The following is a 26,645-nucleotide window of genomic DNA, read 5'->3' as shown; positions in this document are numbered from 1 at the left end:
ACTTTGGCGACAGTGGGACGGAAAAACTCCCTTTTAACAGGAAGAAACCTCCGACAGCACCAGGCTCAGGGAGGGGCGGGGCCATCTGCCACGACATCAGCAGACAAGCAGCTAAAAGCTTACTTTCTGCCGATGTCCCCGCATTGCCTCAATGCAGTCAGAAACATAATCAGACAGAGAGGTCACATGATGCATTACTTTAAATTGAGTTTAGTTACAAGATGATACGATAATGCAAAAACCCACTTCAGTATGATTATCTTTCTGATTCCTCCGAATTAAAAACCAATAAAGAGTCATTATTTTTGTGATAAAACAAGATAAGTGCACAGATGTGAGTTCATGCTCCCACGAATCTCTTTTTTGACTAATTAAATCTCTTATTAGTCAAAGTCAAGTCAGTTAATGAGTAAGTCAGTTTGTCCTTAGTTTACTTGTTATTCTCTCTGGAGTTTCTTGTGCTGTCCACCCTTTCAGCACCTCTTTGACCCGCCTCAGATTCTTTCCACCTTAAACAAGCACATTTGTTGTCTCTGGTTCAGCGCCAGACCTTTGTTGCACAGAGTGAGAAAATATACTGTAACTGATGCCGTGATGGGATCGTTGAGTGTAAATAAGCAAAACCTTGTTGTCAGAGGCTCCTGTCCCAGTTTGAATGTCTCCTACATCCAAGCTGTCAATATTTACATTCATGAGCATTTCCCCACAGGCGCTTTTGTACGTTTGTCTCCTGCTGTGCAGAATCAAACCTGCGCATGTGACCGGTGTGCACATGCTTTGCTGAAACTGTTACAATCTGTGCCAACCACAACAAAAACACCCAGTGCTTTATATAATACCTGACGCGACACATTTACATATATAACAGTCACATTGTTGTCAACAGATTTCTATTGTTCAATCTTTTCAAATCAGCAGGAGAAGGTTATCTTCAAGAAGAAAATATCAGTTATAGCACTGAAAGGATAAAATGCTAAACCTTCTGAAAATCTTGTTTTTATTTATAAATGAGATAGAATAAGTTATTATGATATATCACTTAATGTTTTCATTTTTCCTTTTCTTGTCTTATTGTGACTTGTTAAAGGCAAAAAAGCTAATTTTTTTTAGCTTAATTCCAGAGAGATTCCTGTTGTTCTCGCATTAACTGTGGTTTCTCAGGTCGCCTCGTACATCCGGGCTGTGAATGACATCTACGACAAGGTGGACTTCAGTGGAATCCAGTTGATCAACTTTAAAGTCAAGTCCCTCAGAGTAAGCTTCAGAACAGTGCACAAACTCCACAAACCTTTGAGCAATGTTCTTCAGTTGCTGATCGCTGATAACACAGTGAAGCTTTTACACATTCAAAATCATGTCATGAACAAGCTTTTTATTGAGATACTTGGGTTCATGCATCAGTCGGTGATGGTGCCCATGTGTCTTCTTCTGGGAGTGGAAGTGAGTCACAGCAGCAAAATAAGCTGAAATACAGGACCTCAGAACTGTGGTGTGTTTGAGTGTTCCTGTGTTTGTCTGTCTCCAGGTGATGACAGAAGAGGATAAAAATGACCCGCTGTCTCCTCTGTACATCGGCCCCGAGAAGCTGCTAAGTCTGTACTCGGAGAACAACTGGGGCAACTTCTGCCTGTCCTACCTGCTCACTGACAGAGACTACAGTGGAGTGCTGGGGCTTGCCTGGGAAGGCAAAGCCGGTGAGTCAGAATCACTTTGGCACTTTTACAAAAATCATAAACAAATGACTTCTTCATGTAACTAATGCATATGCAGCATGGTGGAAACACTGGTTTCCACAGGTACCGTAAATGTAATATTGTGTTTGGTTTCCTCACAAAAGAAGCACACAAAGAATTTGGAACACTTGTTAGGCTACGAATGAACCTTTACTCATTCACTAAATAATGCACAGAGCGAGTCAGGCTCCTGGAAATACGTCCACTGTTTAATAGACTACAAAATCATCGTGTAGCTCTCCCTACAGAAGTTTTACGAACCATCTATTGACCGAGACCATCATGCGTTGGACCAGTCAGTGTTAGCGTTGCAACTTTGCCACCCCAGTACAATGATTTAATTAACCGCTATTAAAACATCAGTATAAGCTGTGTTTTGGCTCCTGAATACGAATACGAGCTAAACTCTGGACTTGGAGGAACAACTCAACATTTTTCAAGAATTGGACAAAATAAACTCATTGTTTTTCCACGACACAGAGAGAATCAGTTCTCTTTCTCACAGGTAGCAGACATCATGATGCTATCTTCATATCTTCATCTGAAAGCAGTTTTACAAAGACCAAAAAATGTCATTATTTATTAAAAATCCAAACTTTTAGCATTGGTAAGCATTTTCCAGCAGTTAATAGAGACTAAAATATTTGCTGGAGCATTTCTATACTGAAAAATTAAAAAGGATGCATTGAGAACATAAGCCAGGCTCAGCGTTATGCAAATACATTATACAGAATTATACAGAATGTGTGGATATGAGCCAGACAGTGTTAAAAAGTTTGTAACCTGGAAAAGGAATATTTAAATAAGAATGTGCATTAAATGAGGTATCGTAGTGGGTGTAAGAACTATATACAGTGGAGCCCCGACTTACGAAATTAATTCTTCCCGAGGGTCTTTCGTAAGTCGAAAATTTTTCGTAAGTTGAAGCACCCATTGCGCGTTTTGAGTGAGGCAATGCTGAATGGTAGGCTATAGGCTAAATGCTAACTAGGACAACATGTCGTTCAAGTGGAACAGCGAAGCGAAAGTACGGAAGCCAAGGGGTTGTCACCCGGAAGGCATTGTGGGCATTGTAGGCTCAGCCAATCAGAGCCAACGGATTTCGTTACTCGGGCATTTTGCCGTAACACGGGCAGAAATATTGCTGTTCAGTGCCTTTGTAACTTGAATTTTTCGTGAAACGGGGTATTCGTAAGTTGGGGTTCCACTGTATATAGAAACACATATGTTTTATTATGTGCTGGTTGCCCTAAAATGCATCCAAGCATAGTTTTCCTTGTTCAAATGACAATGTTGCACAGTTACAGGAATTAGACAGCTCCCATTTCAAGGCTTTCATACATGCAGTGTTCGGGTCTGAGACATTGAAGTAATAATCCTCAGTTATTCACATACAAACCTGCATGTTGCACAAAGCCTTTCTTTTGAAAACATGATGAATTTATTATTTGCATGTAAAATAATAATAAATAAACTCCCATCCCACTTTGCCACAGTATACCTGGATTAGTTCGTACGGTTCAAGCATTAGTCAGCTCCCGTAGATGTGCAGTATCATTGGTGTGCTGGAAGGACTTGACCACATGTATGAGAACTGTTGCAGTAGGAGGTTCTTGCTTGGGTCTATGTCTCACATTCAGCATTTGATTGGTTAAACTCACGGGCGTGAGAGCAGACCACCAGAATGACATACGATTAGGGTGCGCTGAACCTTTGACACACACACACACACACAGCCGCTCCTAGACGACTTAGAGAGGATTGGAGCTGCATTCCACCACATGATTGCCATGGTGACATCTCACATAAGTAACACACACGCACACACACACACACAGTTACACTGTTAGGACTTTTCAGGCTCATGTGATCTCCCATAGACACAGCAGAGAGGTTTGACCTCCACAGGCTGATACACTCGACCTCCGTATGACCAGTTTCTTAGTGGTTTCACCACTGGCCCTTAAACTCAAAGACCCCGTTTCCATCTGCAGCCTCAGCAAAGTGCTGCATTCACACACATGCGGACACACACAACCCCCATCCACCACACCAAACTCCTCCTCTAACCCCTCCAAGTTGCGTTTTTCTATGTTAGTGGAAGATGGGGGGTTGGGCTCAGCTCAGAGTTTCGAACCACACCAAGACATTAATTTACCAGACATTACGTTTAGCGTTAATGAATCTTTACAATGGCCTCGAACATACGTATACATACACAAAGGAGGGGATATTCACCAGCTATATTAGACATGGAGAAACTTTAAAGGAAATGCTGCAAAGAAAACTTGAGAAAGCACGGGGGGTTTTTTTTCCATTACCATGGTTTGCTTTGAAAATGTAGCTTGTATCTGTAAAATAATTGCTGTATGAAAAGCTAGACAGAGCACAGCTGCTCTCCTTTAGATCCGACTCTTATTTGTGGTTAATCACCTTTCAGCTGGTGCCGGGGCATTCAGTGTAGGACGTTTAGATCTTTGTCACATGTCACCCACCCCCACCCACTCCCTTTGCCTGTACGCCTCTCTGTCAGCTTTCAAACACGGACAAAATGTCAAAGTGCAGTAAAATACAATGCAATGCATGGCATGCAGTTTGGAAAGCAGCGAAAGTATCTAATTACTATTAGGCCAGTTATTTGCTCTGTAACTGTCAGTAGACCAATTAAAGGCTTTATGTGTGTTGTACCAAAAAAAAGTCTTATTCAGATCAGGTGCATAAAATCTCAGCTATAACAAGCTGTTTAATAACCTTATTCTGTACTGGTGGCATGCAGGGCTCATAACTTGTGACTGAACTTCAAATTAGTCGTCATTCTGTCAGTGATTTTTCACACTGTAATCTGGAGAAATATGTGTGTAGTGAGTGGTAAGAACTAATAATATATAATATATCCACATATATATATGTCCATATAGCCATATATATCCATAATATATATAATAACAAGAATAATATAATTTCTTTGGTTTCTTCCTCAAACTTTAATCATCTAGGGTCTCTCCTGACACAATTAACTAGAAAAAAAAAGTACTTTCTTAAGATTCAATGATTTTTTTTGTTGTTATTGTCAATTTCCTGCATGTCCAGTACATGCAGGAGAATCAAAATACTGTTGCTCTCTCTCCTTATTATAGAGAAGAATTAGGAAAGATGAAGGACACATAAAAATCAAACCTATGTACAATGGTAACAGCAGTAATAAAATGAATGCGTGCAAATAAACAGCAGTGGCAGCCTTTTCAATGAAATAGTTTCATTTTGTTATACTGACATTATTGGAGCTGAAAAACATACAAAGCGTAAGACCCCGGCTGATTAACAGCTGTGCTACACACCCGTCAGATTAAGTCTTTAGTCTTTGACCAATAAAAATGCTTGAAACAGCCTCATAACACAGCAAATAAACACACACAACTGCAAGGTCATTGAACTCTGGAGACAAAGACAGCCTTGAGCGGAAGCCTGTATAGACGTACATTATTTACAGTACTTTTGGTTGCCTTCCTGAGTAGTACCAGCGTATTATCTGGGAACTAGTTGTTGTTTTTGGAACGCAAAATGTTCACTGCATCTGCTTTTGCTGTTAAAGGTCTTATTTGGGTACTCCGACTCCCCCAGATGTGTTTAGGTCTAAGGAAAGACCCTTTCCGTCGTTGTAGCGTTTGCTCATATAAACCATATAAACTTTTTTTCTACCGTTAGTGTATGTATACAATATATACACGCATGTTTCCTGCTGATGGTGAGTGCGTGTGTGTGTGTCGGTGTGTACATTAGATTTAAGCGAGCCAGATGATTGTTTGCTCATGCAGACTGTGTTTATCCAGCAGGCTAATAATAGGACTCTTTCAGTACGCGTCCTTTGTGTGTCAGAGAGGAGAAGGAGAAAAGGAGAGGAACAGAGTGCAGGCCGACTCTGCGATCGCTTGCACGCTTGCTGCCAAAACCCACAGTGGGGACCTCTAAAGTAACACTCTTTCTAGGAAATGCAGCCCCTTGAATTAGGGGGACCATTTCAGGTCAAAAGGAGGGAATGGAGGAAAGAAGCAGCCAGCATTCTTCATCAATGTGACTGGAAAAGCCGTGCTCGGCAGTTTGACTTTTAACTATGCGGAGGATTTATAGTAATGGCAGTCTATCGTAATTCTTTTTGTGTTTTTATCTAAAGCTTAAAAGCCTCAAAGTTTCAATTCCCAAAAGATAAAATAGCCTCAAACCTCCTTCGCTTATCTAGAAGACATTTTATTTGCTACTGCTTCCAGCCTGGTGTCATAGGGTACGCTTCTGTTTTTGCTTTCTGACCTCTGATTGTCCCTGACCCTTCCTGTCACACTTACACCCACTGCGTAACAAAGACATGCAGGTGGGAGATCCAGATGCCAGCGACATTTTCCCACAGTCCGCGATGACACCTGGTGTGCTCGGTTTTCTCAGAAACGGACACGTACCTTGCAAGCTTTTCCCGCCAAAATGGTGGCGCTGATAACATTATGTAAGAGGATGTTACATAAAAGTCACGAGACTGCCAAGACCTGCAACCTCAACCGACACACGGGTGCACGGGAACCAATGAAAAGATGGGGAAGTAACTCCCCAGCTGTGCTTTGAAAACGCGGGTTAGACTCCTCCAATGTTCGGTGTGTTGTTGACAATGAGAAGAACTGAACCTATAAGACTGAAAATTTAGTTAGATAATGTCAAACTACTGGTATTCACATCATACTTTATCCAATGAACAGTCTTTCTGACCTATAGGTGTGCAGCCTGACCAATCAGACTGGTTTCTGTAAAGCTAGCTCTGTGGCTGGCCAGCTGCAACATGACATCACTTCCCAGATATCCCTCCATGTGATTGTGGACAGCTGTTTGTAATTGTAAGAATGGCTTTCAATGGATATTATGTAAAGTGAAAGGCAATGATGACCACCACAGGCTTTGGTGTAAAAAAAGGAGAGCTCACCTGACTCTAGCCACACCTCAAACTGGAGCCACAGTAGCAGAGCACTGTTGGTTTTAAAGTATTTCCAGTAGCACAAGGTCACTTATGCAATCTTATCACCCTGTAAAGTAACAGGTGCCAGGCTTTAATTAGATCTGCAGCTCGTTTCTGCTGTGATTGTAAGATCTTCCTTATCAACTCAGGAGGCATTCATGAGGTTACAGCTTTGCAGTGACCTGTATTTCTACCTTCCTCAGCTGCTTCAGTGGTTTTTAAAATCCTATGTGGATCATTTGGTTGCAGCACTCAGAAGCTCCCTTCACTCACAAAGTTGCAACAGACGGTCGCCCCTCCCACAGCCTGGTTCTGCCACAGGTTTCTTCCTGTTAAAAGGGAGTTTTTCCTTCCCACTGTCACCAAAGTGCTTGTTCATAGAAGATTGTTTGATTGTTGGGGTTTTTTGGATTATTGTCAATTATTTACCTTACACTATTAAGCACCTTGAAGGCATTAGTGTTGTGATTTGCTTCTATATAAATAAACAGAAATGTATTAAATCGACAGCTATACAAAGATATGAACTAATTACAGTTGCATATAACATAACAAAACCCTCTGAGACCTCTATCTCATCAACATGATCAATACCTGCCATCATTTCAACATGTTATGGACAAAACTCTTTTTTTGTATAAAATTAACAGTGTTGTTAACAAAAAGTTGCCAAAAATGGCCAATGCATCAAATGCAATACAAAAAAAAAAAGATATATCATCAAAATATATCATACAAAAAATGATACAGCAAAAAAAAAAATGTGGATTTTGTTCTAAGGGTTAATAAACATCTGAGTTCCCAAAAAATCTGAATTCTCTGGCTATTTTTGATGGGTTGGGTCTTACAGGATTGAGATGAATTCATAAATGTTACATAAATATATGTAAAGGTTTTTCAGGAGAACGCTGAGATAAATCAGAATGTTCAGAAGTTTCAGCTTTTAAACTATATTTACTTTAAGTATTAACTTTAAGTGTCACATACTCAGTGAACCTCACAATCTCAGATATTGTCTTTTATTTTCTTTATCTAAGGAAACTGGGGAGGAGTGTGTTCAAAGCCTGCGACCCTCAAAAACGGTGTTAACTGCACCCTGAACACAGGTCTGGTCACAATTCAGAACTACGGACAGTTTCTGCCTCCTCGACGAGTCCAGCTGACTTTGGCACACGAGCTCGGCCACAGCCTTGGATCTCCGGTCAGTCACCACGAAAAACACCAGCAAAAAAAACAAAACATGATTACAATTCAACCATACAACTTATATAAAGATTTTTTCATATATGTCGGAACTTGTTGATGTCAGTTGTGGTTTAAATTATATCTAGAAGGTCGAACAGGAGGCCTTTTGTAGATATTGCAGCTGCAGACAGAGCAAGTTGTATTCAGTTGTATTTATTAAGTTGTATTTATCTGAGTGTACTGATAGCATTTCAACATCTTACCTTTAAAAAGTACATCTCAATCTTCTGTGCTGCTATATCTCCATGGTGCAGCTAGCGTATGTTGCTCCACGACCACAATTTCATGTTCATGTAAATCAAATTGTGGGTTATTAGACAGATGGTGCTTTTGTTGAGAGACAGTAATGACTTAGCATTAGCCTAGCTTTAGTGACAACAGTGCTCCATGCACCAAAATAAGGCCAGGTGATTTCTGACTGAAGGATTACCTGTATTGGAATCAGTCTTACTCATGGTTAAAAACTCTATTGAAATGAAAGCCAGATTGCTCAGCACCAAGAAAACAAAATCAAATATATCATGCCTTTTCTTTTCTTTTTTTTAGTGCAGCCAAATCTGCTGCTGTTTCTGTTTGTTGTACTAATGAGTGACGGTAAAACGTGAGGAGACTTTTCATTCGATTTGCACGTTTCATGGGTTCAGTGTATCCTGGATGTCTGTTTGCTAGTTTCAACCTGAATCATTTCCATCTTTTATTTAAACATAAAACGTCGTTGGCTGTTTGCTGAACGTGACGAGTCCCAGAGATTCAAAGTGTTGTGTCGCATATTCTCACACGGTTGTTTGCACTGGAACAAATTGTCTGTGAATGATTCACTTCTGTGGGCGTTGGAGACCTTGTCCTTTATTGACTGGTTTGTTTTTATAGGGACCCCTGTCTCAGTCTCACTGGTACATCTCAAAAAAGGGAACGGGAGGAGCTCTGATGTCAGTCACTTGTGTCCTATGGTTACTCTCTGTTTGTGTCCATAAGCAGAGCCTGGCAGTCTCTTCCGCCACCTCAATAACAGCACACATGTTATATAAGCACACAAATGCCTGCACCTCAGTATGTGTGACAGCTGCTAACACCTCCAACCTTTCTCCTGCTGCCCAAAACGCCAGCAGCACTCCACACTCTCTTTTCACCCTGCTCTCTATTATTCATATTACCACACACTAAAGAGCCCTCCGAGGCATTCCTGAGCAGATTAGCTCTGCTATGTCAGACCCTGCTGCCTTTTTATAAATTAAACTACTGTAAGCACACCTCGGCCCCTCTAATATCTTTGCTCCTGTGACAGCCATGTTTCCAGGCTGCATAGGATTGAGGAAGACATAAAGACATGTGACTGAAGGTCTCTCCTGCAACTTCATGGTGGAAAAAGCACAGGGGTGCACTGTGATGGGGAGAAACTTTGATTAAAAAGACGCTTTGGCTTTCAGAATATTTCTCTTCCAAACTGTGTATCTCTACACTGATTTTTAAAAATGAATTCATCAGGTGAAAGATAAATTGAAATATAAAGAGGACATCATTGATGGGTTGGAAACAAGACCAAAGTTTGCAAAGGCGACCTTCACTATCTAAACCATTACACCTTGCAACTGTAAGTCAGCAACAACAAAATGAATTTTTGAAGGTCATTTATCAGACTGGCTTCCAGGTTAATATCTGAAAAGTTATATCTTTTCTTTGCTTTACCTCTAATATAATGGATAAAAAGAAAATAACTATCAAAACCATCAAAGCAGATTTAGGCAGCAAGTCTTAATTTGCATTAAGTTGAAACGTCTTTTTTCAGGTGTAAAATGTAAATAAAAACAAAATGCAATGATTGGCAAATAAACTGATCTGCAAGGCCAGTAACATTGTGGGGATGGAGCTGGACTCCCTTAAGGTGGTGTCGTAGAGGCGGATGTTGTCCAAGATAAGGACAATGTTGGATAATACCTCCCACCCACTCTATGACATGCTGGCTAGCCACAGGAGCACGTTCAGTGAGAGACTGAAAAGCACCACTGAACGACACAGGAAATCATTCCTGCCCGTGGCCTTTACAACTGTAAACACTGCAACAGTTACACCCTTTTTGCACACGCTCTTTTCTACTCAGTAATGTTGTTGTCAATATTCTAGATATATATTTATAATCACCTCTGTCAATCCTTGATATTTATTATTGAGTGGTTTGTATTGTTGTATTTGTACTGTGCTATTTCTTACATCTGTAAATCTGTAACATATTGTATTGTTAAATAGTCTAGCCTGTTTCTGTTACTGTTATTCATATTCATATAGGAGCACTTTTAAGTTTTTCCCCTGTCCCCATATTTGTTTACAGGTGTTGCTGCTCCATAAATCATATTTACTTAAACTGTATAGTCATTGATTGCTTTATCCTTTGTGAATATTTTGTTGTCCCGCTCCTTATTTTCTCATTGTATTCTGGGGGGTGTAGTGCATAGAGCTTATGTATATTTGTATAAGAAGAAACATTCAGTACCTCATAAAATACAAGGAAATAGCACACCAGGTTTTTCCTGAATTGGAAAAGCTTTCTAGTATAAACACTTATCTTTGTTTTTGGTTATGTTTAACCTAAAATCACATCGTGTCTGTGAAAACAGCATCTGTAGACTGCTACAGGTGCTCAAAAAGTAAACAGGAAGTGCTGTTATATACATTTCTGCAGAGGTATTGAACACAGCTTTGCTTTTCTTCCTGTTTTTCAGCTTTAAAGAAAGCGTAGTTCTGGTATACACTAGAAGCGAATACAAGGTTTGGTGTAAAGTCTGAAGCCCCCACAAAAGAAACTGAGGCATGAGAGTGGAAACACAATTCAAGTTAGTTTTATGCATGCTGAAAGAAAGAGTTCCAACATCTGCTGTGTTGCAGTGCCCTGGCAAACCCAGAGCTGCAGATAGTGACAGATAAAGTGACGACTGTATAATCACCAGTGTCTTTCAACCTAATCTTAAACATATGCAAAAATATCCACATCAATGCCGTTTCCCTCAGCATGTTTGCATGTTCACTTCAAGTCTCTGCATTAGACTAATAATTCATCAGAGACTTTGACATGCTAAGAGTATGAGCTCCAGAAAAAGAGGAAGCTCTAGTTTTATTGCACATGTGGAACACATCATTAGATGGACAGGGGATTCAAGATTTGTCTTTTTGCTCTTAAAAGTAAAACTGCCCTTTCAGCTGAGGCCTGCTGATGGACATGACTGGAAAAGCTCCTCATCGTGATCAGTGAAGGAAGTTGATTCCCCGATCTATATTTAAGAGGTGGAAGCAAATATCTTCATGCTTGCCGTTTTGTCTGTGTTTCAGCACGATGAGGGCGCTAACTGCGGGAACCTCGGCTCCGATGTCGGTAAAGGCAGGTACCTGATGTTTCCTTACGCCACAGACGGGGCGCGTGAAAACAACGATAAATTCTCACCCTGCAGCATCAAACACGTTAGCAACATCCTGAAGCTGAAGAAAGATGACTGCTTCACGGGTGAGGAAGAAATATCAGTGTCCTGCATCCTGTTTACATTGTGCACTAGTTGCTGCAGCCTTCAGGCTATATCTGTATTTGTGTATCTGCTCATGTGTTTATCTGCTTGTCTGTTCATTTTGGGCAGTCAGTGATCAGCCCATCTGTGGAAACCAGATCATAGAGGAAGGTGAGGAGTGTGATGTCGGTAACAAAGATACAGATCTCTGCTGCTACAGTGCTAAACAGCCTGTAGGAATCCAGTGTCACCTCAAGCCTGGTAAAATCTGCAGGTACTCCACATGTACACAACATCAAAGTGTGCGAAAATGATTTCCAAAACTGTAATTAGCTGTTCAGGTCTTTCTGAATATTTGTAGTTCAATCATGTATGGATTTGAGGTTAATAAATTTAAATATTCATCATCAGTCTTTCATCTAAACTATTTATATTCTAGTTTCGAGATGCGGCTTTGTTTAGTTTAGATGTAGCTCTCATGTGCAGCCATGTTTGTGGTGTTTTTTCTCTTCCCTTCATCAGTCCAAGTCAGGGCCTGTGTTGTGGTCAGAAGTGCGAGTTTAAGCCAGAGGGTCAGAGGTGCGACGAGGAGACAGACTGCCAGAAAGCGAGCGTGTGCTCAGGACTCTCCCCGCTCTGCCCCAAGCCAGCTGCCAAGGAAAACCTCACTGTGTGCAGTCAGGGCACGCGTGTCTGCCTGAATGGGGTGAGGCGGGCACATCCACCACACCAGAGCGTTACTTAACACACTCCGTTACCCAATGAGGGAAAGTGTGCAAGTGTGCAGCAATGTTGCAAAGCATGTGAATCTTGACCTTGAAAGCAGCACATGGCAATAGACTTTCAGTATAAGGTTCATTTAGTAGCTTTTCCAGAGATTTCTTTTTCATCATGTCCACTCGCCAGACACCTTATAAGGTGAAGATGGGCACAGTGTGGTCATAAGGACATGGTCATAGTTGGCAAAAATACTCAGGTAGGCTGTGGAATTTGTCAAAGCCAAATTCTGACTCTACCATTAGAATGTCGCAGAACTTCAAAGAGACTCATCAGACCAGACAACAGTTTTCCAGTCTTCTAAGGTTCAATTTTAACAATCCCGTACACGCGGTTTCTTGTTATGAGCTAATAAGAGTGCCACCTGGAGTGGTCTTTTGCTACTCTGGTTCATCTTTCAGAGACATGAAAAAGAGTTCTTCATATGTTGACACAACCTCTGACATCAACAAGGCATTTTCATCCATGAGACCTGCCAGTGAGTGGATATTTTTTCTTTATTAAGACCACTCTCTGTAAACCCTCGACATGGTGGTGTGGTAAAATCCCAGCAGATCAGCAGTTTCGGATATACTCAGACCAGCCTGTCTGGCAACAACTCTGCCACATGATTGGTTCATTAGATATTTACATTGTTCAGTTGAGCAGCGGTTCCTAACAAAGTGTTCAGTGAGTGAGTTTGTTGTGTTGTGTGTCAGCTCTGTCTACACCTAATATCGTGATCATACAAAAATATCAGTGTCAATGATATTTGTTGTATTTGGCACAACAAGCAACCTTTTTTTGATAAAACCGTGTCGCCTGCATACGCAGAAATTCACATTACAATTCAGCCAGAGTCTCACTTATTTTAAATAAAAGTTAAGAAATTTCTTCACTTGAAATCGTTGCTGCAGAAAGGTGATTTAACTGCAAACTAGCCTTGCTTTTATATAGTAGTTCTCTATTGCAAAGAGACGTGTTACAGATGAGTTGCAATCATCAGTGCAGACTGACTCAGACTGATTGCATATTGCAGACAGAATGCTAACATATAAGCAGTCTGTCTACTTTTATAGAAGAGAGCACAATTATTTGCAAACACTCACCAGTGTGTCTGAGAGTGCAGAGAGTGCAAGTTGCCTCCCATCAGCTGACTTGTGCATTTGCCTTCTGATTAAAAGTGATTGAGGGCGTTGCACACAAATAAGTTCGGCTGTTTCCAGTTTCTCATTTAAAATACAATCAAGTGCTTCCTGTTTTTGTTTTAGGTAGCACGAAATGAAAATTATCTTGAAATAATCAGAACATTTAAAACCCACTGTCTGTGCTTACTGGCAGGTATTACAGGTGTAAACAAAGGTGCCATTTTAACACAGCATTTCTGAAAAAAGAAGAGAAAAATCCTTTTTAACCAGCAGGATAACAACAGGATCTCCCTCCAAAATTAAACACAGACGTTACTCTGTCCTCTCAGCAGGAGAGCATTTATTCCAGCTGTGACTGTGGTTTTCTGGATATATTATTCTCCAGATGTTCTAACCTCATCTAACCTGGATGACCTGATCCGGGAACATAAAATATATAATCCCAAACGTAAAACATGATAAAAGGCTTTTAAGAAGATGTAAGTAATAGTGTAAACCAAGAAAGGTAAAACTTATCTTTAGTTAAAATTCTCAAATTCATCTCTTTTTTTTCACTGACACTGATATATTATTTCCAACGAAACACAAAAGAGAAAAAAAAACTTCAAACAAACATATTCGGTTCATCAAAACATGTCAAACATAAATTTACTTCAGGCTTAAAAAACAACAACAGTGAAACACATCTGTGATGCAGATCCCCACATTACAAAGTCTCAGAAAGTAAGAGGCAGTTTCTAAACTCTGTCGAACACTATATAAGTGTCTGTAAGTGTTATATATACTGAAAAAGTTAATGCAACACAAGCGCCCCAGTATCTCTTACCTGTCTGTTTCCCCAGTTTTCTTATGAGACATTAGCCAAGAGTGGTTATGAATGGCTAAATCTGATGTATTAACATGAAATGAAAAACACTCCCTAAACTAGCTCATGTCTTTTTGTGTGCGTACGTATTTGAGTATTTGAACTAGTGTTGTTTGAATTGAACCTGGTATACTTTTCTGTATTTTTTCTTGACTTCAGATCGTTCTTTAATGCCCTAGGCTCTGTATGACATCAAAGAGAGCACATATGTCTAATATGGTGCATAGGCACATGGCTTGGGCTGTGAGGAAAGAAGCCCCGCCCACCTTTAGTTCAAATCTCCTGTTTGTGGGAGGTAGCCAATGAGATATAAGAATGCTTAAATCGAGGGTCCAGTGTACGATAAATAAGGACCTTTATGAGCTCTGGTAGAGTCCTGTAATAAAAACATGGATCTGGAAACTAACATAATAGGTCCTCTTTAAAACATAAATATAGATATATAAATTTTAATTCAATGCTAATTCGCATGACTGACATAAACTGTAAGGTAGTGAAATAATCCAATTACCTACCAATCGAGTCAATATTTTGATCATCAACAATAGACGTACTGATATTGATGAACTTGAACTGGCTCTTATTTGTCTTAATTTCTTACATCATAGTTCTCCCAGCTTCTTCTGACTCTACATCCTAACTGTAGTATCTGTTTGTCTCTGAAGGTCTGCACTGGCTCGGTTTGTGTGAAGCACCACCTGGAGAAGTGCGACTGTCCCGGAGACTCCATGAGGGAGAAATGCCACATGTGCTGCCAGAAGCCCGGTAACCACGGGAACATGTGTCCTCTGCTACAGAGGAATGTGTTTACACGCTGTGTCTCAACAACTCAGGCTGTGTTAATTAGTGCTGAGGTTACATTTCTAAATGATTGTGTTCTTTTAGACCAATCTGTGTTCACAGATCGTAGTTATTAAAGGTCAACTGTTTCTCAAACTCCGGTTTCCATTTCATATTGTCAAGTTTTGAGTAAGTGGCATATCTCTTTATGATATACACACACAGGCTGGTATGCGGCTCAAAAAACTTGCTTTTGTAAAGTATAAACAGTATTTATACTCTCTCTCTCTATGTGTGTGTGTAATGTTTCTGTAACTTGATTTGATTTCCTTTGTTTGTATTTCTTGCAGATCAGCCTGAGACTTGTGCAAGCACCACATCGTCTGTTCTGTCCGATCACTTCCACAAAAAAGTGTTGCCCCTGGTGGGTGGTGCGCCGTGCTCTGGAAACCGTGGATACTGCGACAAATTTCACGTATGCCGCATCCTCGATGCAGACGGCCCCATCGCGAGACTGAAGAACTCCTTTCTTCATTTGGATGACTTCGACGACGTGGGAGAGTGGATGAAGGTGGAATCTACATTAGTGCGATAACATCAGAATAAGATAAATACATTGATTGTCAGGTTTCGCTGCATAGCAGGCACAGTTGGACCCAAGCGCAGGACCCAAAAAATGGCTTTATTTCTGAAGGTAATAGGGCAGAGTGGACACACCTGAGGAACACAGCTGAACAGAATCCGACTGACGAGACAGGGGAAGCAAAACTGAACATGATACATAGGAGACCTTAGACTATTAAAATAAAACAGGAAGAAACACTGAGACTAAGACATGAGGGATAGCTGGGTCTAAATAAATATAAATCTGCCTACACCTCAAAAATGTATTCGATCTACACATGGCTATAAAACATGCAGCTTGTCTACTAGAAGCTCCTCTACTCTACTTGTTGAAGTATACTTGCTCATCTGTATGAGTCTGTGAACTTTAGGTTAAAAGCTCTTAGGTATAAGAAAAGGTGCTTGTGAGAAAGATGGTTGTAGTAAGAAAGTACTTTTTGTGCTCAAATACAGAAGAAAAGTCCTCTTTCCTTCAGATTAGGTATGATCCAAAAAAGAGGTTTACGACTGACGGCCTGTAGATCCACGTGATGAGCCCATCCCATTATTTGGCTGATATGCATTTGGCAGCTGGAGAACATTTGTTTTCTCTATCGGGGCCATATGTTGTTCATATCTGGGTGTTCAGTGTTCAGTCTTAAAACAAAGTAGAGTCTTTTCTACAGTTTCTGGGTTGAAATGGTGTGGAAAGCACGTGCAGCTGGCCTTGAAGCATGTTTTCTTTCAGCCAGTGGATGCGTCAGAAGTGTTACTCAATCGGTAGAGATACACAAAAGATCAGCTACCATATGTGCTCCCTGTGTAACAAACAGGATGTTTAGCCATTGTGTTCATTTGAATAAAACAAGTTATTCAAAATAATATAGACCTTTTTTTTAATCCCTCTTGGTATCCTATTGGTCACTGGGAGAAACTGTGCATTTCCCAACCAGTAGGTGAGTAGTTGCAGGAGGTTGTTGGCTGTCACTGTGTGACATCAGTCACAAAAGTCACAACCAGTGGAATACTCCCTTTTCCCTAGCAACTAGTGGTTGCTAGGTAGTCATCAGCCAGTATATAGGTTATTGTGACTGGGACCTAACCAGTATGAAACCACAAAGCATTATAGACTGAAACTTTTGAAAGAAGAAACTGCACATGTAGTGTTTTTGTATCTGCTTCATAAACAAAAAGAGACACGATTGCAAAAGAAAAGGTAGATTAATACTCAGTGATAACATGGTAATAGCACAGTAATAACATTATAATGGCCTGTAATGATATTTAATTATAACATTATTACTAAATAATAGCTTTGTATCAGTGATGGGTTCTAGCTGAGTGATATTAGACTGATTTATGTAATGGGGGGTAATAACTGAGGGAATAATATGAAAGTGAACAATAATGAACAATAAGGCAAAATCAGTGAGGTAATATTTTTGGTGAATAAAACCTTTGAACAATAAAATTATTGTTTCTGCTCAACATTTTAAATTAAAGATTAAATTAAAGATTTTTATTCTAGTGATCTTAATCTTAATCTTAAACCAAACGACACCAATGCTTCCAGCTTATTCGAAATCATGTTTCTGTTTATTCTCCTCAGGCTCACTGGTGGGCCATCCTGCTGGCTATCCTGACGCTGTCTGGAGTCATGGGCTGCACCGTCTGCCTCTGCAGCATTAAACTGGACACACGTAACTTGGAGTGACTTTTTATCCCTGAAGATTCTTGAATAAACGTCCTTTACCTGAGATCTTCAGGTGCCACGTCGAGGAGGATTCATCAGCTTTGTTCAACTGCCCAAAAACTCAGCCATGTTCACCGATGTCTTTGTGTAACTCTTCACATTTAGGAAAGACGCAAGAGTCTCCTGTGATGTATGTGTTGTGGAAAATGTTGCTTCTTCTGCTGCCAAATGTGGGTCAGTCAGCTGCCCCTCAGAAAGCTGAAGCTGCAATGTAAAGCCATCTGTCACTACAAAGCCTTAAATGCACGGAGCATGTTTAAGACACTAATTTCAGCTATGAGGAGCATCCAGCTTTCCATCTCAACCATAGCAACACCTGCAACTGAAGGGTCTGCGTGTACATAGAGTTTGACGGTACTTTCTTTCAGTAGATACTATTTTGCAAATCTTTGGGCAAATACTGTGTTTTACTCTGCTACATTTATCTTCAATCTTCTTAACAACCTACATAACAGTTTAGAATAAGATATAAAACAAACTTATCTACGAGGTCAAACCAGCAAGTTCCAACCTTTGTGGTCCTGTAAGGAACCAAAGTGTGGTTAAACTAAAGCTGACGCTGCAGTTTACGGTGTCCTTACTCAGCATATCTTTGGGGTCACCTTGACACATGTAGCCAAACATGTGTCACAACACCACAATTACAAGGACTTGCAGAAACAACACCGCTCGCTGGGCTGAATCCAGGACTGCTTGCACTTTTATATCAGAAACAGTTGTGAGTGTTTAAATTGTTAAAACTGTTTAGATCAAACACACTTTGATAATATTTTTTAACGGAACAAACAGCCTTGAGATGGTAAATAGGACTGATAATTATATTTTTTTTTATACTGAGCGAGCAAGGAAGAAAAGTTGAGCATTTCTCTCGACCTTTAAAAAAAATGCAAGCTCAAGATGACCTCTCAGGCGACACGCTGGTTTTATTAAAGAATTTATACAATACAGAGACGTATTTACAGCTATGTACAGTGATTACATGAACACACTTTTTATAGATCAAATTCACAGAGAGGTGAAAATATATAACTAGCAGCGCTCCATATAAGAGACTCCAGTATCTATATTATAGTATTTACATTTATTGTACAGGTGAGTTGTTTTCTCTTTCCCTGTTTTAAGTGCAAAATACCTTTTTATAAAAGTCACAATTATTACAGTACAATACCTCTGAAGAACTGAGGTTCAAGTATTGCTTACTAACTGGAAATGCATAATTGAATGAGCATGAGCCAAAAAATAAAATCTTATCCACAGCAGACATTGCACTTTACAAAGACCACACATCACAAACATTAATAGAAGCTTTGCTTTCGAGCTCACACCGAATATTACATACTCGTTAAAAGAAGGAAGCCATTTTTAGAAGAGTATCCAGCACTTCTTTGAGGTGACAGCTTCAAAGTAACGTCTTCTTGCAGGAGTGAAGCAGTAAAACATGCAAAAGCATTTAAAATAACACCTTTTTCAGCTTTGAGTACTTCAGTATAAGTTCATACAGTAAGAACAACGGACGCCGAGTTGGAAGGCAACAATAAAAAGCCGAAAAGCTTCTGCTGCTTGTTTACAGTAAGGCACACTGATACAGGTCCCACAGTCACATACAGCGCTGAGAGTCACAGTGGTGAATGCTCGGTGACTCAGGTAACTTAGTACTTACTTAGGTAACACAAAAAGGTAACTAAACTGTAACCTACTGCTTAAAACACACAAAAAATACACCTTTAATATTATTTTTCCTCATTTTCAGAGGTGTCACTCTATTATATTTCACAGTGGTTCCTTTATATGAAATACTATTATTGTACTACACATCAGGGCATTAGTACCTCTACAACCAAACTTTGTTGATCTGGCCTGTAAGATTTACTAGTAGTACAACAATCAAGCAAAAGTCATTAAATTACTTTTTTTTTTTTTTACAAAGTATGACATAGTATTCACATACATATTGTTTTAAACATTATACCTATTTGGATATATACAAGGTGATAAAAGCTTTCAGATATTTACTGGTGTATAAAAGTTACTAGTGTATAAATTATCTGCTAAGTGCTGAAATGGACAAAGGGGATGGTGGAGAGCGTCTTGTCTTCACGATCAGTGGTTCTCCAGAGTTACTCTACAGACAGAAGCAGCAAATGTATTGTTATTTATCAGCGTTAGCAGTAATGCAATGGTAAAGAGTAGGGTTAACACAGAGGCAAGCTCACCTTCTTAGAGTTCGCTTTCTGTTCGTCCTCCACGGATCCTTACATTTAACAAACGTGAGCTCCTGTGTCAGCTTCTGAGCGTCAGGATCTTTTATGCAGAACACCATCCTGTGGGAGAAATTCATGAAATACTGCTTAACTGTGCGTGTTCAAGTAGCTCCGTGAGATTCTGCTTAAGCCTGTGCTTTAAGCTTGATATATTTTAGCCATAAATCCCAGTAATAGACACATTTCTATGAGGTCCATCATGGAAACTCCAACACTGGCATTTCAGGAAAACTCAAGGGAAGCCTCGAGTTTTTTGTCTTCTGGCAGACAGACATTATTTGGTAACTACACCTTTAATGTTCTGCAACTCACTTTTGTTGCGTCTCGCCCGCTCTAATGCGGATTTTGTGAACCGCCACGTTAGCGCCATCTGAGCTGCCAGACCACCAAGAGGAAACCATCTTCAGCATGCTTGACGCAGACCAGCCGTTTGTCTCCTCCCATTTAAACTTCAGCATCAGCAGGTCACCAATGTCTTTCTCCGTCACCAGCAGGAACGAATGTGTCTTATTTGTGACAATTTTCTCCTTTCTGCCAGACACAGGCGGAAAGAAATGTTGATCTCCACGCATACACATAGCCAGCATGTTTTATTTAACTGAGGCTTGTAAAGTATGTGCCATAAAAGATGATAAAATGGCGATGAAAGCACGCTGTAAAGGCCCAGCAGTGAAATGTGTTTGTGTGTGGTTGCCTCTTTCTGTTTATGGTTTCTGTCTCGTGCTGTTTTCTTTGATTACTGTGCAAGTGTTAAAAACAACTCGTAACTTGAAAAATGCAAGTCACTGTGCGGTAATTCTTCTTCATAAGGGTTCAAACCCTCACTCACAGTTTAAGCTGCAGGTTTTCAGCTTCTCCTCTGGTTCCATACAGCGAGACAGTAAGCGAGGGCTCCATAGCTGAGCTATTCACCTTACTGGAGAAGTGGATCTTCAGCTGATAGTGGTAAACTGCAAAACAAAGCAACAATTTGCACCATTTAAGGACCTGAAAGCATGCGTGTAAATTAACGTAATAAAACTGCTCCAGATTTAATGGGTTTAAGTTTCAGCCGAAGCAACTAGAATCTCAAAAGTCAACAATCCCAGAAAGTATGAGATGTTTTTTAGATTATTCTTTGCTTTTTGTTTCTGCAAATATATCAGCTTTCATGTGATAACAGCGATGATATTAAAGAGCATGCCGCTGACCTCTGAAAGGCATGGAGGATCGTGTCTTGGTGTACATCTGAACGCTGCGAGGCTTGCGGACCTTGTTGATGTCGTAGCCCACCGTGTTGCAGCGGCTTTTCCGGCAGCTCAGGCACATCCCACGGTCGAACATGTCGTTGCTGCCACATCTGTACGCCATGGCCGCTTCCTGCTCGTTCAGCAGGGAGTCGATGAAGAGGTGAACCGAACGCTCGTGTTCACACTTGACGGCGTCCGACACAGCTGAGGAGGAAAGAAATGGATGCAATTTATTATCTGCTCTAATTCTCTACATTGCATACACATTACTTTTCCATTCAGTAGCTGACCGTGCTCCGGGTAAATTTACTTATTTTTAATCTGACCTTTCCTCAGCCATGTTTGGGACCCTCTGTTTATTTTCACACTGGTGTGAATGACGTCATTGTGCAGCTGTCATTAACAATGTCCACTGCTAAGATATTAATGACAGCAGCAAGCAGTTACAAGCTTCTAAGCGGCACACTCTGTGTATAGGCACTTATGTGTTTCTAAAAAATGTGCTTAATTTTGTTTTATTGTGGCTGAACCTCTGATCTGATTGCTTCATAATAAAGTTCATTAACGCTTTAACTAACTTTACCTGTTTCTTACTCTCTTCGTAAAAGAATACAACAATCACTGTGCAGATACAGTAAAATCAGGGCTGCAGTCATTTTAGTTATTTTTACCAAATATTCCAAAGTTGGCGATCTTCTCCAGCGCTCCCCTGAGGTTGCAGCCCGGCTGGTAGCTGCCTCCGTTGGGGTAAATGTCCACGTGGCCGACGGGCTGCTGGATTCCGATGCTGAGACCCAAAGAGCCGCGTGTGAAGGTGTGAAGGACATCCACGAAGTGAGCATCATCTGGGGAGAGGCGCCTGTGGGCGTGTTCGCCCTCGAAGTCGGGACCAGCGGGATCCAAACCTTCAGACAGAGACGAGGAGGACCAACATTACACGACTTTATTGTTGTGGTAATAGCTTTAAAACAAACATCTGAAATCTTCTGTCTTGTTTACCGGTGATTCTTCCGACTTTATTGGTTGCATGGCTGCCAGCAAATCCGGCCACGTGGGCCCCGAGGCTGTAGCCAATCAGGTGAATGTTCTCAAGAGGCATGTTGGTGGTCTCCTTGAAAATCAAAAGTAATTAAGTTAAGGAGAGTGTAAGAAATACTCCACATTACCTTTGGGTTTAATTTCATTCGCTTTTTCTTTGTTACTCATATAAACACATCGTTTAAATACTTGAGGTTAAATAACACTAACTCATCGATATTTTAATGAAAGGGCATTTAATGAGACCTGTGAAATCAAGAGCTTAACTAACCTCGATCCAATCGATGAACTGAGCGATCTCCTGCCCCACTGCTTTGGTTTTCTGAGCTGCGACCACATAGTGATTCTGAGCCGAGTTGAGCCAGTCCACCACGATGACGTTGGCCGTCTGCTCTCTCTCATACAGTGCCGATACCAGTTTAGGGATCCAGCTTTCAAACATACCGCTCAGCTGTTGAAAAGACAAACAAACATCAATCCTGACAAGTGAAACTAGTGTACGCGTGTAATTTAAGCCACCTCCAGATCAACATGTCAGGAAATACTTTGGCTGGTTGTCAGTCAATATGATTTTTTTATTTTAGTGAGATGCCACCTCACCAGAATTTGGTGAAAGGTATTCCCGGTCTTTTATTCTCCTTTCGATTCAAAAGAAAACAAAGCTCTGGATATTTTGGAAAATAGGGGCAGGTTAAAACAAGCTGAAGCATCTCTGCTTACCGTCCAGCCATGGATTATGAGAAAGGTTTTGGAAGTGCCGTTGAAGGTGCAGGTTGCCAGGGAGTCGGGTTTTCCTGGAATGATGTAGCAGAGGTCATCATCGGGATGGGATGGCTTGCGCAGCGAGAATTTGGCAACAGTGGCATTGCTCTCAGCCTTGTGGTCAAAAAAGCCTTTCACAGGATCGAGGAAGTTACCTGACAGAGAAGATTATCCAGTTAGCTGGATGGTTTAAGAGAACTTTATACTCTTAAAAAAATAAAGAAGGGGAAACAAATCCTCTGGCTTCCTGGTGTTTTGATCAGATATACAAATCTTATCTAATAGTCTGGCTGGAAAGTCTGAGAAGTCTGACCAGCTAGCTGAGTTGCTGGTGGCAATAAGGTCCGCCCCCAGGGCCCCTCAGAAAATGAGCTTCCACCTTAGAGGAGATCAAAGCTCAGGGGTTTAAGGAGTTCACTTGGTCAGGACTGAGCTCCACAGAGGCTCATAAGGGTTTCTCAGCTTTGTTCCTGCCACCTCACCGAATATAATCTGCCCAAGTTTCTGTGGTCCTGCTGGCACAGTCAGCTGACTGGGCCTTGTACTGGTTTTCAAAGTGTGGGGAGGCGGAGACCAGACCCTTGCAAACAATTACCAAAATAAAGGCTCCAATAGTTTGAGGATCATATTGTGAAAATAAATAGACATGATGACACCCGGATAAATCAGTTTGTTGGGATAATTTGACAGTCTGACACATTTCAGTTTATTTCTCTAATTTCCAGCGTTAGCTTCAATTTCAGAGCGTCTCTTCCAGGGAATAGTAAGTGAGGAGAGTATCAGAGATGAGTTTAGTCATAGACACGTGACCTAAAGTATGTCCTATAGCGCGTTGATATCACTGGCAAGGTAGAAACTACTGTACACACACACAAGCACTGCGCTTGGTTTTCACCAAGTTACAGTTACACGGGAATTTTCACCTCACGTACCTGCAGAACTACAAACATACAGACCTAAATGTGGATGAAGTAACTGACAACTCACCAAAAATAGAATCGGCGAGCTCTTCCTCCAAGGACGTCACATTTTGCACAGCTGCATTCAACACCACGAAGCACAGAAACCGCACTTTCCACGCTCTCATTTCTTTTGCACTTTATTCCTTTTGGAGAAAATATCTTTAAGGACGAAATCAGTCAATGAAACGCCGCAGCCCGGGAGTGTACGCAGTCCTGTAGTAAGGAATAAGCCCGCGCGTCCTGTTGCGCGCAGTGCGCTGATATCTGAACCACCTTGAACTGTCTGCGTCTTAAATAGCGCTTCTGAAGTTCTGACAAGCCATTGGCTGCTGGCCTCGGGCGGGGAATGGAAAGTAAATGTGTAAACTAAACCATTAAGCCTGCTTTATGAGGAGCGATAGCAACAGTGTTTGGCAGTGTAGCGACTCATTGAACCCCGAGAAAGCGCTATTTATTTTTTAAATGCATTCAGTGTATGTTTCTACCACACGACCACGGCCAGATCAGCAGGAGACACTGATTAGCATAAACGTTTGCATTGTTGCAGTGCTTCCTGTGTGATTAACTAAATCTGTAAAGAAATGCACTTTCATATTTAAATAGTGTAACTAGGCTGAATTGTATACATACATGGCTTTAAACCGATTTTTATAAGTCAAAGGTTCCACATCATTCAGATCATTCATCGTCATGTTTGCAGGGCTCCACTACTCAGAAACAGTTCTTATTCAATATTATATTATTTTTTTAAACTGGAAAGATAAGACTGAAACCTAACTGAGCAATCAGTGAGGTTCTTGCAGTAAAGTTAGCCGCCATTGCTTTAAAACTCTGACCTTTGACCTATTACATGTGATAGGTCAATACCTAACCTATTTACTTACCAAATAGGCTAGGTATTGCTGATACAAGTTTAAGATTATGGACACATATTCATGCAAGAGTAGCTGGCTTTACAGCTGCTGAGTTGTTGCCCAAAACGTCAGGACAAGACACTAAGAAAAACTGGGAAGGAGGCCGATGAAGTGATGGTTGAAGAGTCAGAAGCTTGTTAAAGTCAACTGCACCATTTGCAAGATATAAAAAAATTACTGGTGCAGTGACTGATATATACTATGTATGTTTGTCATGGTCGGACGGTCCTTCCCGGAGCGACCTGTCTGTGTGTGTATGTGTGTGCTTCTCTCTCTCTCCTCCTCCACCCAGTGGCTGACACACCTGCACCTAATTTGCCATCCAGCTGTCACTGATCATCCTCGTTGTGGACTGAGGTACTTAACTATGTGTCCGGATGGCAGTCGACGCTGGATTGTACTGGAGGCTCGGAGGAAGTGATACGGAGCAGAAGGTTGGAGAGAAGGAGTCCGCTGGATTAAGCCCTCGGAGGAGAAACACACTCAGATAATCACTTGGGAGACTCACCTGCACACCACTGGGAATTTGGAGATGATCACCGTTGGATTTTTGTACTTCGCTTTGTGACTGTTTTTGAGCACTGTAAATAAACGCACTGTTTGCTTCGCATCCAGAGCTCCGCGACTGAGTCTGTATTTCCCCCATTACCCGTGACAGAACAATCCAGCCAGCTATGGACTCAGCGGACTCAACCCCCGTCCAGCGCGAGCTCGTGCTTCAAGCTGAACGGTTGGAGCGGCATGAACAGATGCTGCAGCATGTGGCCAAGGAGCAGTCCGCGCTACTACAGGTGGTATCTGAACTGAAAGGTATGTTGCTTGCTACACCTAGGGCACCCATTCAACCACCAGAGCCCAGTACACCACCACAACCACCAGTGGAGCTTCTAAATATAGCGGCGGCCTGTCCCCTTCCCCCATCTCCGCCTCCGCCTCAGCGAGAACACACGTTCCCTATACCTGAAAAATTCAGTGGAGAGTTGGACAAGAGCCGGGGGTTTTTGGCTCAATGCTCTCTGATTTTTAGGCAGCAGACTCGAGCTTATGCCTCTGATATCGCCAAGATCACCCTCATGGTGGAGCTCATGACCGGACGAGCGCTACTCTGGGCTCAAGCAGTCCTGAGCGCCCAATCCTCCATCTCATATAGTGATTTTTTTGAGCAAATTTCGGTGTGTGTTTGACAAAGGCTCTAACCCTGACAGTGCTGCTCATCGCATGTTTACTTTAAAGCAGGGCCGGCGAAGCGTGGCAGACTTCTCCGTGGACTTTTGGATCCTGGCCGAGGAGACGGGTTGGGAGGAAAAGGCGCTCCGAGGAGCATTCCTAAACAGCTTAAACGAGAATGTCAAACGTGAGTTGGCCACTAAAGAGCTTCCTAAATCGTTAAGTGCCCTGGTTAACATGTGTATCAGTCTAGACGACCATATGCGGGAGTTTGGCAGGCGGACTGGAGATGGGCGACGGTCAGTAGGGGTCGTAGGAGTTTCGACTGGACTCCCCTCTCTCGAGTGGAGAGAGGAGGGAACGGACTCACCTGCTGACGAGGAGCAACCCATGCAGCTCGGACGGACTAAATTCACCCGGAGCAGAAGACAACTGGTGGGTGAGTGTTTTGTGTGCGGGAAGAAGGGGCATTTCGCGGACTCCTGTCCCTCACGGCTAAAAGACTCAGCCCGTCAGTAAAGGTGGGGATACTGACGGGTGCGCCGGTGAATACATTCCTCCACCTCAGCTGCCCTGCTAAATTATGGTTTCTTTCCCGCACCCATTCTTGTGATGCACTAATAGACTCAGGAGGTGAACAAAGTTTTTTGGATGAGGCTTTGGCCCACAAGATGGGTTTGCCTGTTGTTCCTCTCCCGGAAACACTCCAGGTGTCAGCGCTTAATGGCAGGCCTTTAGCCGCTGTCACTCACCGCACTCAAGAAATCACACTCACTCTCTCCGGCAACCACACTGAACAGATGTTCCTGTTTCTCTTCAAGGCACCTGACACACCCTTAGTTTTGGGATTCCCCTGGCTCCAGCGACACAATCCACAGATTGATTGGGCCAAGGGATGTATCGTAGGGTGGAGCACCCGTTGCCATGAGCAGTGTTTACGCT

The 26,645-nt window shown here is 41.6% G+C and overlaps 2 protein-coding genes across 2 annotated transcripts in view; one reads left to right on the top strand and one right to left on the bottom strand.

The window, feature by feature from the left end:
- The window catches only part of LOC146546448 (disintegrin and metalloproteinase domain-containing protein 10), a 31,533-nt gene extending 13,247 nt beyond the window's left edge, over positions 1-18,286 (top strand). The window contains exons 7-15 of the mRNA XM_085263795.1: positions 1,162-1,254; positions 1,526-1,694; positions 7,767-7,930; positions 11,296-11,467; positions 11,595-11,739; positions 11,988-12,171; positions 14,900-14,999; positions 15,365-15,585; positions 17,227-18,286. Coding sequence (XP_085119921.1) covers positions 1,162-1,254; positions 1,526-1,694; positions 7,767-7,930; positions 11,296-11,467; positions 11,595-11,739; positions 11,988-12,171; positions 14,900-14,999; positions 15,365-15,585; positions 17,227-17,331 — 1,353 coding nt within the window. The 3' untranslated portion in view covers positions 17,332-18,286. The remainder of the gene's footprint in view (positions 1-1,161; positions 1,255-1,525; positions 1,695-7,766; positions 7,931-11,295; positions 11,468-11,594; positions 11,740-11,987; positions 12,172-14,899; positions 15,000-15,364; positions 15,586-17,226) is intronic.
- Positions 18,287-18,494: 208 nt separating this feature from the next.
- On the bottom strand, positions 18,495-23,876 carry lpl2a (lipoprotein lipase 2 a). Its single transcript, XM_085263796.1, has 10 exons — positions 23,648-23,876; positions 22,619-22,815; positions 22,170-22,349; positions 21,860-21,971; positions 21,532-21,765; positions 20,822-21,064; positions 20,461-20,581; positions 19,944-20,162; positions 19,584-19,691; positions 18,495-19,492 (listed from the first exon to the last, which is right to left on the bottom strand). Exons 1-10 carry the CDS (start codon positions 23,745-23,747, stop codon positions 19,471-19,473), a joined length of 1,536 nt encoding a protein of 511 aa, XP_085119922.1. The 5' UTR covers positions 23,748-23,876; the 3' UTR covers positions 18,495-19,470.
- Positions 23,877-26,645: the final 2,769 nt, after the last annotated feature.

Source organism: Mchenga conophoros, linkage group LG23 (genome assembly GCF_057382185.1).
Source record: "Mchenga conophoros isolate Kocher_MC1m ecotype Shallow Benthic linkage group LG23, M_conophoros_male_GT1.1, whole genome shotgun sequence".
NCBI classification, from domain to species: domain Eukaryota; kingdom Metazoa; phylum Chordata; class Actinopteri; order Cichliformes; family Cichlidae; genus Mchenga; species Mchenga conophoros.
Note: the sequence above shows the minus strand (reverse complement) of the source record. Positions and strands in the feature narration are given on the sequence as shown.

Bases quoted from the DNA above. Each gene is read 5' to 3' on its own strand.
- lpl2a (XM_085263796.1), bottom strand. From the start codon at position 23,747: ATGAGAGCGTGGAAAGTGCGGTTTCTGTGCTTCGTGGTGTTGAATGCA. The intron at 21,766-21,859 runs GTAAACAAGACA...CTCTGTCTGAAG, and splicing joins TAAAGTCGGAAGAATCACCG to GTTTGGATCCCGCTGGTCCC. The intron at 19,493-19,583 runs GTGAGCTTGCCT...TTCTGTCTGTAG, and splicing joins AGAAAGCGAACTCTAAGAAG to AGTAACTCTGGAGAACCACT.